The sequence below is a fragment of the Aedes aegypti genome, chromosome 1 (genome assembly GCF_002204515.2).
Source record: "Aedes aegypti strain LVP_AGWG chromosome 1, AaegL5.0 Primary Assembly, whole genome shotgun sequence".
NCBI lineage: Eukaryota > Metazoa > Arthropoda > Insecta > Diptera > Culicidae > Aedes > Aedes aegypti.
Window position 1 is genome coordinate 41,224,055 of NC_035107.1, and position 13,598 is coordinate 41,237,652.

At 44.7% G+C, this 13,598-nt stretch overlaps 1 protein-coding gene across 5 annotated transcripts in view; it reads left to right on the plus strand.

Annotated features, from left to right (window-relative positions):
• Positions 1–12,126, plus strand: part of LOC5568027 (chondroitin sulfate synthase 1) — an 88,564-nt gene extending 76,438 nt beyond the window's left edge. For 4 of the 5 annotated variants that reach the window (XM_021840455.1, XM_021839830.1, XM_021841015.1 and 1 more), the window contains 7 exons: positions 9,173–9,361; positions 9,420–9,734; positions 9,790–9,902; positions 9,964–10,276; positions 10,361–10,518; positions 10,667–10,979; positions 11,037–12,126. In XM_021840455.1, coding sequence (XP_021696147.1) covers positions 9,173–9,361; positions 9,420–9,734; positions 9,790–9,902; positions 9,964–10,276; positions 10,361–10,518; positions 10,667–10,979; positions 11,037–12,082 — 2,447 coding nt within the window. In that variant the 3' untranslated portion in view covers positions 12,083–12,126. The remainder of the gene's footprint in view (positions 1–9,172; positions 9,362–9,419; positions 9,735–9,789; positions 9,903–9,963; positions 10,277–10,360; positions 10,519–10,666; positions 10,980–11,036) is intronic. The other variant, XM_021842136.1, reaches the window with a different exon arrangement.
• Positions 12,127–13,598: the final 1,472 nt, after the last annotated feature.

The following is a 13,598-nucleotide window of genomic DNA, read 5'->3' on the forward strand; positions in this document are numbered from 1 at the left end:
CCGTTACCTCTATTTTGCAAAGGGAGCGCCCCAGGATTTGCTTCCTCTTCAACTTATGGTTTTTTTCTTCATCAGATTCAGGCACCGCCGTTTTCAGGCACTGTCACCATCGGAGAACGGTTCAGGAGGTACATCGCAGTCAGTGTCGCCTCTGACCCCGGTTCTTCGGAGCTTTTGAATCAATGAGCACCAAAGTTCGGTTAAACCGTTCAGCTCCTCCATTTTGTTAAGGAGAATAAGCCACTGTGGACTGTATCTGAATGCCTCGCTCCTTCTAGTAGCTCTTTTGTTCGTTGGAAAAGAATTCACGGCCTTGGTCCTCGGTAGGCTTACATATTCTTGTCTGCCATTGAGTTGTAGCCATCGCTTCATACTCCTTAAAACATCGGTATTACCGTAGCGCTTGATTGGATAGATTACAGCGAAATGCGTCCAGTCGTATTATGGACGATATGAAGTACTGCGATCCGTCCCAGGCCGGTGGATCAGTAGGGCCACACACGTCTGAATGAACTCGTTCCAGCGGACGTATGGCACGTTCTCGAACGCCATCGAATGATTCCCGGCACTATTTGGCCATCACGCATGTATCGCAAAAACCAATTGTTTCAAGCTTCTTCGCAAACCCCGTGGCCATTTCATGTTTAATGAGAGTGTTCAATGCTTGTTGACTTGCATGTCCCAAACGACGATAGAAATATAGAACATAGAACATCGATTCCAGTCTGCAAGAACTTCATCACCGAGAGCAGGTTTTCTCGGTGATCCGGCAGGAGCACAACATTCTTTATCTGAAATTCAATTCTTTTGTTGGACATCCCTTCAATATCTCCTGCAGCAAATTTCCGACTAATGTCACACCATTCATGGCTACATCGATTACAAAGGGACCCTTCAATTTCCACATGGACCGCAGATGTTTCGCATCGTTCACGAGGTGATCACTGCATCCCGAGACTACGCAGAAGTTGATCTTCTCTGCTTCAGACTTTGTCTGGTCACCGTTTGCCATGAATGCGACCGCCTTACTGCCAACAGCTGCTTCTTCATGTGGCCAAGTTTTCCACACCGGTGGCTCTTGCCAGTAAACTTATTCTGGTTCTTTTTCTTGCCACTAATGTACGCTGCTTCGTTGTCCTTGCTCGAGTCATCCAAACGGTCTTCACGCTTGCTCTCTCCAGCCAGCAGCCGCTGCTTGACTGTCTCTAGCATCAGGTTCTTCTCTCCGCCTGATTCTCGTGTGCCGTCACCAATGGGTCATAACTATCGAGCAGGGTTAAGAATAATTGGCATACTAAATACCCTTCCTCCAGTTTGGCTCCTGCAGACTTGAGCTGGCAGACAAGATCATCGAATACGTTGCAATGAGCTCGCTTTGAAGTTCCCTGCTTCTCTCAGAGTTTTCCAGGTTTCAGGTTTCTTCCAGAGCCTTCCACATTTCAGACGCCGTTTCCTTTTCCCGGACAACGTCAAGAATTGCATCTGCTACGAATGCCACCAGCACCAATTCAGTCTTCCTGTCCGTTTGCTCCCATTTTGCACGACCTGTATCGCCTACAGCCGGAGCTGGTTCCGACAACACGGACGATACATCCATTGCGTCCATGTGAAGCTTGACACGGAAGCGTCAATTCTCGTAATTCGGTCCGGTCAGCTGCGGGATTCCTTCCCCTTAACGAGCTTATATCCTATTGTAATAGTAAGGACTGGGCGGATGGGCCAAAAGAAAGACTCAATCTCAAACAACTATTGCGAATCTTTACTTAAATCCGCAGACTGTCCAACAAGTTGTGCGCCGGGAGCCCATGCGCCGAGTTGTGCGCCAGCCAAAAAGTAAATAAAGAAATGTCAAAATATCTCGCCGAGGAAGTGAGTCACTTTTAGGGCTCGAGTCCTAAACTGGAGAGCGATCATAATTGTTTTATCGATACAAAACATATGGAATAAAATTGTTCGTACCTTCTTGTGTTCAAGTTGCAAGCGATTGAAATCGTTTTGATCGACCCACAACTCGTCGCATAATCGATCGGCGCGCAACTTATTTGGTGGTTTGCGGTTTTGAGAAAAGATTCGCAAAGTGCCCAACTAGTACCAGACCATGGCGCGTAACATTCGAAGTAAAGAGGAAGTGATCAAAATGCTAAAAATTCTCGAGAAGCTCAATAAATAGCATTTATTAGGAGAGAATGGTCTATGAATATCAGTACTCAGTACTGCACGGAAATCAGTCTTACTCTTTCACTCCTGCATAAAATAAGTAAACAACAAGGCCAATAAACGTCAAAATCTCATACAAAATCAAAACAGTGCAGAGCCCCATTCTCAGGTTTATACAGTTTGAAGGCTTGATTCGTAGTGAAATCCACTAGCGCTTGTCAGTATCTCATGGCTTGCTCAGCAAGGCCTACTTCTTCATAAACATCAACAAGCAATCGAAGTACAGTCGGGTCTCCTATTAAACGCATTCCTATAACGTGCACTCCTATTACGCTCACTCAGGGACGAAAAAAATCATGCTCACTATACTCAATTCACTGACATTTATGCCACCATCAAAGTAACCGCACCACCACCAATATGATTGCACCAATGAAGATGGCACAAAAGTAGATGAAAAAACAAACAACGATGCCCGTACGTCGCTGATGTTTTTGATTATCAGAAGCAGAAGAGTGTCAGTTTTAGAAAATTGATTATCATTGAGGTTCATACTAATTAAAAAATATGCTGCTTTACGGGTAATGAACGATCCGATGCACGGAATCGATGATGTTGACGCGTCTTTACTGTGCTTTGTGCAAAAATTACAACTTCCCGAAGAGGAATGTAAAAAAGTCAAGCTGTCCAGAATGAATATCATTTTTTGCTTCCGATGATCATAAAGCGGTTGAGTATCAGCAGGGTAAAAGGAAACTGACAATCTTGCGGCAAGCGCTTTGCCAATCTTTGTTGTGTTGTCAAGGCGAGGATAAAAACAAATAAAAATCAACGAAGATTCTACCCAGCAAGTATCAATGTAGGCGAGGGTAGATTGAGTATTTTCGTCCCTGCGCTCACTCCTATAAGACACACCAGAACGTTATAGGAGACCCAGGGCTTATGGGATTTCATCACTTTGGGGGTGTTGAATATCTCGTATGCCAAAAGAGATAGCACAGTACTGTCTTCGGCGAAGTTTCAGTGCTAAGTACGATCTACCTTTAGGAGTTGAGGATCATCCTTTTAGTTGAGAACTTGGCCGGTAGGGGCGCTTTTTCTGATTTGCACTATATGAACCATGAGGGATAAGAATGCAAAATTTTGTAACATATGATATCTCTAGATCCTGATGTTTTGGAAGGTTGGTGTCTTCGGAAGAGTTGTTCAGTAGCTCAAGGGCTGACATGCGGTGGTCATTCTGATACGGAATTACGGAGTTACCACCAGGCGGCGCTAGTGGACATGGAATTTTTGTTTTGCGCATAGCTCAGTAGTGTGACCACTTAGAAAGATGGCGTCTTCGGCAAAGTTGCTCAGTATCACAAGGGCTAACACTATTTGAGCCGAAGGTTTCGAAATTTTGCCACTAGGCGGCGCTAGTGAGCAAAGCATTTTTGTTTCGCGGACAGCTGAGTAGCCTGACCACTTAGAAAGATGGCGTCTTCGGCAAAGTTATCACACACAGTATCACAAGGAATAACATTATTTGAGCCGAAAGTTTCGAAATTTTGCTACTAGGCGGCGCTAGTGAGCAAACAATTTTTGTTTCGCGGATAGCTCAATAGCCTGACCACTTAGAAAGATGGCATCTTCGGCAAAGTTGCTCAGTATCACAAGGAATAACATTATTTGAGCCGCAAGTTTGGAAATTTTGCTACTAGGCGGCGCCAGTGAGCAAAGAATTTTTGTTTCGCGGATAGCTCAGTAGCCTGACCACATAGAAAGATGGCATCTTCGGCAAAGTTGCTCAGTATCACAAGGAATAACATTATTTGAGCCGCAAGTTTGGAAATTTTGCTACTAGGCGGCGCCAGTGAGCAAAGAATTTTTGTTTCGCGGACAGCTGAGTAGCCTGACCACTTAGAAAGATGGCGTCTTCGGCAAAGTTGCTCTGTATCGCAAGGATTAACATTATTTGAGCCGAAAGTTTCGAAGTTTTGCCACTAGGCGCCGCTAGTGAGCAAAGAATTTTTGTTTCGCGGATAGCTCAATAGCCTGACCACTTAGAAAGATGGCATCTTCGGCAAAGTTGCTCAGTATCACAAGGACTAACATTATTTGAGCCTAAAGTTTCGAAATTTTGCCACTAGGCGGCGCTAGTGAGCAAAGAATTTTTGTTTCGCGGACAGCTGAGTAGCCTGACCACTTAGAAAGATGGCGTCTTCGGCAAAGTTATCACACACAGTATCACAAGGAATAACATTATTTGAGCCGAAAGTTTCGAAATTTTGCTACTAGGCGGCGCTAGTGAGCAAACAATTTTTGTTTCGCGGATAGCTCAATAGCCTGACCACTTAGAAAGATGGCATCTTCGGCAAAGTTGCTCAGTATCACAAGGACTAACATTATTTGAGCCGAAAGTTTCGAAATTTTGCTACTAGGCGGCGCTAGTGAGCAAACAATTTTTGTTTCGCGGATAGCTCAAGAGCCTGACCACTTAGAAAGATGGCATCTTCGGCAAAGTTGCTCAGTATCACAAGGAATAACATTATTTGAGCCGCAAGTTTGGAAATTTTGCTACTAGGCGGCGCTAGTGAGCAAACAATTTTTGTTTCGCGGATAGCTCAATAGCCTGACCACTTAGAAAGATGGCATCTTCGGCAAAGTTGCTCAGTATCACAAGGACTAACATTATTTGAGCCTAAAGTTTCGAAATTTTGCCACTAGGCGGCGCTAGTGAGCAAAGAATTTTTGTTTCGCGGACAGCTGAGTAGCCTGACCACTTAGAAAGATGGCGTCTTCGGCAAAGTTATCACACACAGTATCACAAGGAATAACATTATTTGAGCCGAAAGTTTCGAAATTTTGCTACTAGGCGGCGCTAGTGAGCAAACAATTTTTGTTTCGCGGATAGCTCAATAGCCTGACCACTTAGAAAGATGGCATCTTCGGCAAAGTTGCTCAGTATCACAAGGACTAACATTATTTGAGCCTAAAGTTTCGAAATTTTGCCACTAGGCGGCGCTAGTGAGCAAAGAATTTTTGTTTCGCGGACAGCTGAGTAGCCTGACCACTTAGAAAGATGGCGTCTTCGGCAAAGTTGCTCTGTATCGCAAGGATTAACATTATTTGAGCCGAAAGTTTCGAAGTTTTGCCACTAGGCGCCGCTAGTGAGCAAAGAATTTTTGTTTCGCGGATAGCTCAATAGCCTGACCACTTAGAAAGATGGCATCTTCGGCAAAGTTGCTCAGTATCACAAGGACTAACATTATTTGAGCCTAAAGTTTCGAAATTTTGCCACTAGGCGGCGCCAGTGAGCAAAGAATTTTTGTTTCGCGGACAGCTGAGTAGCCTGACCACTTAGAAAGATGGCGTCTTCGGCAAAGTTGCTCTGTATCGCAAGGATTAACATTATTTGAGCCGAAAGTTTCGAAGTTTTGCCACTAGGCGCCGCTAGTGAGCAAAGAATTTTTGTTTCGCGGATAGCTCAATAGCCTGACCACTTAGAAAGATGGCATCTTCGGCAAAGTTGCTCAGTATCACAAGGACTAACATTATTTGAGCCGAAAGTTTCGAAATTTTGCCAGTAGGCGGCGCTAGTGAGCAAATAATTTTTGTTTTGCAGATAGCTCAGTAGCCTGATCATTTAGAAAAAAAACATGTTAATGTTAATGTTAGTCCTTGTGATACACATTAACTTTGCCGAAGACGCCATCTCTCTAAGTGGTCAGGCAACTGAGCTATCCGCGAAACAAAAATTCTTTGCTCACTAGCGCCGCCTTGTGGCAAAATTTCGAAACTTTCGTTTCAAATCATGTTAGCCCTTGTGATACTAAGCAACTTTGCCGAAGACGCCATCTTCCTAAGTGATAAGAGTTGTTCAGTAGCTCAAGGGCTGACATGCGGTGGTCATTCTGATACGGAATTACGCCACCAGGCGGCGCTAGTGGACATGGAATTTTTGTTTTGCGCATAGCTCAGTAGTGTGACCACTTAGAAAGATGGCGTCTTCGGCAAAGTTGCTCTGTATTACAAGGACTAACACTATTTGAGCCGAAGGTTTCGAAATATTGCTACTAGGCGGCGCTAGTGAGCAAAGAATTTTTGTTTCGCGGACAGCTGAGTAGCCTGACCACTTAGAAAGATGGCGTCTTCGGCAAAGTTGCTCAGTATCACGAGGACTAACATTATTTGAGCCTAAAGTTTCGAAATTTTGCCAGTAGGCGGCGCTAGTGAGCAAATAATTTTTGTTTTGCGGATGCTAGCCCTTGTGATACGGAGCAACTTTGCCGAAGACGCCATCTTCCTAAGTGGTCAGGCTACTGAGCTATCCGCGAAACAAAAATTCTTTGCTCACTAGCGCCGCCTAGCGGCCAAATTTCGAAACTTTCGGCTCAAATAATGTTAGCCCTTGTGATACTGAGCAACTTTACCGAAGACGCCATCTTCCTAAGTGATAAGGCTACTGAGCTATCCGCGAAACAAAAATTCTTTGCTCAGTGGCGCCGCCTAGTGGCAAAATTTCGGATCTTTAGGCTCAAATAATGTTAGCCCTTGTGATACTGAGCAACTTTGCCGGCGTCTTCGGCAAAGTTCTTCCTAAGTGATGAGGCTACTGAGCTATCCGCGAAACAAAAATTCTTTGCTCACTGGCGCCGCCTGGTGGCGTAATTCCGTATCAGAATGACCACCGCATGTCAGCCCTTGAGCTACTGAACAACTCTTCCGAAGACACCAACCTTCCAAAACATCAGGATCTAGAGATATCATATGTTACAAAATTTTGCATTCTTATCCCTCATGGTTCATATAGTGCAAATCAGAAAAAGCGCCCCTACCGGCCAAGTTCTCAACTAAAAGGATGATCCTCAACTCCTAAAGGTAGATCGTACTTAGCACTGAAACTTCGCCGAAGACAGTACTGTGCTATCTCTTTTGGCATACGAGATATTCAACAACACCCCCAAAGTGATGAAATCCCATAAGCCCTGGGTCTCCTATAACGTAGATTCCTATTACGCCCCCCAACCATGTGTCTAATAGGAGACCTGACTGTATATCTTGCATGGGAGGTGGAGTACCGTGAATTCAGGTGAAATTGATCACCGTGTCCCACGATTTTATATTTTCCTAATGGAGTACAAATATCATCGTAACCTGCAGTGAATAAACGTTGTTTGTCGTTACTATTATCGAATTTTGTGTTGTGGAGTTCTTTACGTTAAAAATTGTCAATTCTCTGAAAATTATGTTAAATTTTAAAATCATGTGCGGTGCAGTAGTGACAAACATCCAAAAGTTTTTAGTTCTAAACAATTGATTTGATTTCTTAAAATTCAAACCTTCAATATTTCCATAAATATTGTATTGGTAAGAATTTAAAAAGCACTTTTAGATTCAGGGATTGGACTGAAATATGTCAAAGTGTTTTCGAAACTAACAATTATGGAATTACCAAGTGATCAATTTCACCCCGAATCCACCGGTTTTCTATATTAGAGATGGTTTTAACAACTAAATTTACATTTGTTAGAAAATTTCGGTACATAGGCCAATGAAGCTCACCTTCGTACTTGTTTTCCTGTATTCAGTGGTTTGGCGTTGTCAACATTATAGAAAATAGACAAGAAAACCCGTGAAAAATGATCAATTTCACCCGAAAATAAGGTAGTTGAGATATCCAACTAAGATTGTGGATATATGCTATGTCTTCCATGTAATTCCGGTGTTCATCGTTGTGCTGTTTCCACCTTTCAAGCACCTTACAGCTTCGCTATCTGAAGTGTTCGAATTGATAACAAATAGCGATTACGTTGGAGAGCAGGACAGAAGTCTTCCTAACAAAAATACCATCCAGACGATTCAAGTTTCTTTCGCAATACTTGAGTTGAATTTGATATTTGGAGTCTTCATCGCTGCTCTTCTAGTTGGTATTGGTACTTCAACTGTTTTTAGTTTTTTTTAAGTTTGCTTCTTTTCATTATGTTGACAGTAATTCTAAGATAATCTTTACATTTTCAAATGTTGATGGTTTAACTTAACTTTTACTGCATGTTTTGAATAAAGATCTTCTAGGTATAAATTCAAGATAAGTGATTTACGTAGAAAATAATCAAAACTTGACCATTTTCGCATTATCAATATAGTCAGTCGCTCTTTAATTGTTTCCTACTTGAGTTTATCACTCATGAAATTCCCCAACCGCTTGTCATAGTTGGTCGTTGGTGTCGTCTCCGGTCACAGCTTTGGCGACCGATGATTCAAGCAATTGCCGCTACCAGTGTCAATATTTACCTTATGCAATAATTTTCTTTGAACTCACCGGAATTCCAAGCGAAAAGGTTTCCGTCGACAGTTGCGTGATGTATGTTATTTACCGATCCATCTATTTGCTGAATTGAATCCACTAGGGGGAAACACCTCACAAGTGTTCACCATCCTAACCATAAATCGATTTTGTGCGATTTGCCTCTTCGGAATCGCAATCAGCACTTGCTCGACCCGAGCAGGAGAAAATTGCTGCATAATATCAAATTAAGATATTCAATACAAGCCCAAGTCCCAATACTTACTATCTGAATTAGGCATTGCAAAGCCCAGCATAAGAGGTGAAATACGTCACACAATTGCTCATGATTATTCTAAAATTGGATCAGCTGTTGCAATATCCAAAGAATACATGATAGATTTTCATATAAAAGTGAATTTTAATTATGGTATAATAACAAAGTATGTTATGCATGGTTAGGTGCGAGTCATTCCTTCCTGCTCGGGAAACACTCGTTGACGTGCCAGCTTACATACCGGCTGCAATGCGAGTTCAAATTTCAAATAATTGATCGCACGCTTCCCCGGCACAACTCTGAACCCAACCCAAGGCGGCAATCCGTAACGAATGATTTCATAGAAAGCAAAATCCAAACAAACCGGCACGCGCAATTTCGTGCGAAATTTGGTGCACCTCGACCGAGTAACATACTCTTTTCCTCTAGTAATGATGGATTTTTTTTCGCATCTCTTCTTCTCTTTACAGCTGCCCTGGAAATCATCGGCCTTCATCCATCGGAGACGCCGGAGAACTCGCAGCGCAATCTGGTGTTTGTGGGCGTCATGACTGCCAAAGATTTCCTCCAGAGCCGGGCCAAGGCGGTTTATGACACGTGGGGCAAATCGATTCCCGGGCGGATAGCTTTCTTCAGCTCAGAGGAGTCCGTTGCGGATGGTAAGAGTTGAACGGTTTACTTGAACATCGTCCATTAAACAGTATTTCTGTATTCTAGATATCCCTCTGGTGGCACTGAAGGGCGTTGACGATCGGTATCCGCCGCAGAAGAAGAGCTTCATGATGCTGCACTACATGTACGAGCACTACATAGACAAGTTCGAGTGGTTTGCCCGTGCCGACGATGACGTGTTCATCCGGACGGACAAGCTGGAAATGTTCCTACGATCGGTGGACAGTTCGAAGCCGCAGTTCATCGGCCAGGCTGGGCGTGGCAACAGCGAAGAGTTCGGGCTGCTCTCGCTGGAGTTCGACGAGAACTTCTGCATGGGCGGCCCCGGAGTGATCATGAGTCGCGAAACGTTGCGACGAGGTGAGTTTAACAACCGTCCTACAAGAATGAGTTATTCTCAAACGATGTATTTCAGTGGCTCCCCACATTCCAACCTGCCTCAAGAACCTCTATAGTACCCACGAAGACGTAGAGGTCGGTCGATGTGTTCAAAAGTTCGCAGGTATTCCTTGTACCTGGAACTATGAGGTAAGCTTCATCTGGTTGCGCTCAAACCAAGGTTCTTATTTTAAAACCTTCGCTTTTTCAGATGCAATCCATTCTGCACCACAACAGCAGCGGAAGTCGTGCCTTCTCCGGCAACCTCAAGAACAAGGAAGTTCACAGTGCCATTACGCTGCATCCGGTCAAAAAGCCAGCCTTCATGTACCGACTGCATGCCTACACCCTGGGCCTCAAAGCTCAAGAGCTCCGTCAACAGTCCCTGATGCTTCACCGAGATATTGCACAGATGACGGCCCTGCTGCAGATCCCTCGGATCAACAAAAACCTCGCACCGGGCGTCCCGATCTTTCCGTCGGACGAAACCAGCGCCGACTACCTGGGGGATCACACCATCCTAGGTTTGTAACGATCGCGACCCCACTCACATTCCACCCCCCCCCCGTTTAAGTTCTCGCTAGCAACATTGACTATTCTACTTCAAGGTTCGACGCCAGATCTCAACCGGCACCGGCCGTCACATCTGGACGAGATCATCGAGTGGGATTTCATTGCCAAGAGCCTCTACTCGGGGATGCATCCGAATCCGAAGCGAAAGATTGAATCGTCACTCAAGGAGGGATTGAACGATGTCGTTCGAGAGGTAAGCAAACAGTGTCCTGTCAACAACGAGCCAATTGATTGCTGGACAAACATCACTCCATGAACCGGTTACAGATCGGTTCAAGCTCAAGTAGCCACTTAACAAGCTAATTATTATTTCTCTCTTTCATAACGGCATGCACGTGCAGATCATGGAGCACATCAACAATTTCTCGCGCCAGAGGGGTCGGGTGATCGAGTTTCGTGAGCTGCTGTACGGCTACATGCGCGTCAATAGCCTATACGGGCAGGATCTTATCATGGACTTGCTGTTGGTGTACAAAAAGTACCGCGGAAAAAAAATGACCGTCCCGGTACGGAGACATCTCTATATTCAGCGATCGTTCACGGACATACGGGTTCGGGAGATCACCGGTCAGGTCGTCCCCGCCTATGCAGTGACCCTCGATAGTCGATTACCCATTGGAAGCACCCGACCGTTTGACAACAGTACTGGATTAGGTAACCCGAATGATGTTCCACTCCTTGTAACTTGTCATTCAACTCCCCTTCTTGTAGATCGCATGCGATCGTTCCTCAACAGCGGCTGGGAACGCCTCTCGGATACGTTCGCCATCAGCAATCCCTCGATGATCGAGATGCCAAAGGATCGCATCGTCTTCATCATTCCGCTCGCTGGACGACCGGAAACCTTCATGCGATTCCTACGCAACTTCGAGCAGGTCGCCCTTCAGCAAGATCTCCGAACAGACCTCCTCGTCTCGCTGTACGTCGACCCGTCTGATTCATCCCTCCTAACCAACCTTCTCGATCAACTTCGCTCCCGATATCCGCAAAACCGCATCAACTATCTCCAGCTGCAGGGGAACTTCTCGCGCGGAGTAGCCCTCGATCGTGCCATCAAGAGTCCATTCTGCAAGCAGGATGACATCTTGTTCTTCATCGATGTCGATATGATATTCACTCAGCGGACACTCGACCGGATACGGGCCAACGTCATCCGTAACCGCCAAGTTTACCTTCCGATCGTCTTCAGCGAGTACGATCCCCACCCGGAATCCCTCGGCCAGATGTACCTGGAGTCAGGCCCCAAACCCATAACCACAGAGCACCTCCATCGCTCATCCTACGATCAAAACTTCTCCTCACCCTACCCGGTCACCAACGCCAACGGATACTTCCGACAGTTTGGCTACGGCCTGGCCGGAATCTACAAGTCCGACATCCTGCGGCCCGATCTCGGTGGGTTCAACACCGACATCACCGGGTGGGGCCTAGAGGACGTCAAATTTCTCGAAAGCATAATCGCTGCCAATCTAAAGGGGAGCCAGCGGCTGCTGGACGTGGCCGATGGTCGGGTGGATCCGTTCCAGGATCCGCTCCGGCAACAGCAGCAGGAGCTGGTCGTATTCCGTGCGCCGGATCCGTCGCTGGTGCACATCTTCCATCCCATCAATTGTGATAGAAACCTCGAAGAGGCACAGTACAAGATGTGTCTCGGCACGAAAGCCAATACTCTCGGGAGCTTCCGGACGCTGGAGGAACGGTTCGTGCAGGACCGGGAACTGCTGCTGTTTGGGCGGAGGGCCCGGGGGAACCGATAGCGATAGAGTTATGGGGGGGGGATGAGCAGGGAATTTTAGCCTAATAAATTTGTGAAATAAGCCAAGATAGATGTGGGATTATCTACGTGTAAGATAGTAGAAATAAATAAATTTTAAATTTTAAGGGAATCGTGATTTTGATTGATGTTGAGAATAGGTATGTCTTCTTTGTCAAGCTCTTAAGTAGTTCTACTAGTAAGGCCCAAGTAAAAATGGAGCAAACGTTAAAGTGAATATAAATCGAAGCCAAATCTCAAATTTTCAAGAGCGCAAATCTGAAGAACCCAACTCTTGTTTGAGCTGAAAATTTAATCGATTGGTCACTACCAGTTGCGACCAATCGATTAAGTTATCAGCTAGTGTTTGGTTCTCCAGATTTATGCTCTTGAAAATTTCAGGTTTGGCTTCGGTTCATCTTCACCTTAAAAGTGAAAAAGCACACTCAAAATAATCCAAACGTTATTGTTACGTGAAAACATACGTGTTTTTTTTCCATCGCGCTTTCCACGTAGCTCTTACGTGCATCATAAGTAGCCCAGAATAAACGCTTACTTAATACTTGATGGGCTACAATCCGCTGTATTGAATCTACGCCGAATGGATAATTCTTCTCCACTGGGCTCGGTCCTGAGCCAATCGCTTCCAGTCGCCCTGAACGTTAAGTGCCCTTAAGTCCTCTTCAACTGCAAAAAGTTAACGTGTGCGCGGCCTACCACGAAGCCGACGGCCTCGTCCGGGTTCTCTACTGAATTTTATTTTTGCTTGTCGTTCTTCCGGCATTCGTACCACGTGACCAGCCCAACGTAGCCTACCGTGTTTTATGAGCTTGATAATATCCACCTCTTTATATACTTGGTACAACTCATGATTCATGCGACGCCGCCAGATGCCATTTACTTGTTTACCGCCGAGTATTGTTCGCAGCACTTTACGCTCAAAAACTCCAAACGCTTTCCGGTCGACCTCTTGAACGCATGAACTTTTAAACTTCGTCCATTCCACCGGCGCTACACGTAAGAGCTACGTGGATTTTCCGGTAGCCTTGAGGAAGCGTTTAAATGGGATTTAGATGGTTTCGCACTAAATTTAACTGTAATAAAGACCAACCTTATTTCTAATAGGCTTTGGAAGAAAACTAATTCCCAATTGGAAAATATAAACAAACTCAGAAGATTGTGATATTATTATATTCAATCTGAGCATTTTGAATCCTGCTTCCCAATTTTTGTGAGTTTGGTCTGTCTTGGTGTAGCCTTCGCGTGCTATAATTGATAGAGGTTATAAATCAGGTAGAAAATATGAAGTAATGCAGGGATTCTTCGGTATTCAAAGCATATTTATCTTTAATTCAATCTTACACAGGGACTGTATTTATATATTTTTCGATTTGTTGATTTTTAGAGCGAAACTGTTTTTACAGTTTTGACATTTACTCCATTTTTACTTAAGCAAAAAAACTGTTTAAGATGACCAAATAATAGAAGGTCAAAACACGTAACGATAATAAAGTTCCTGA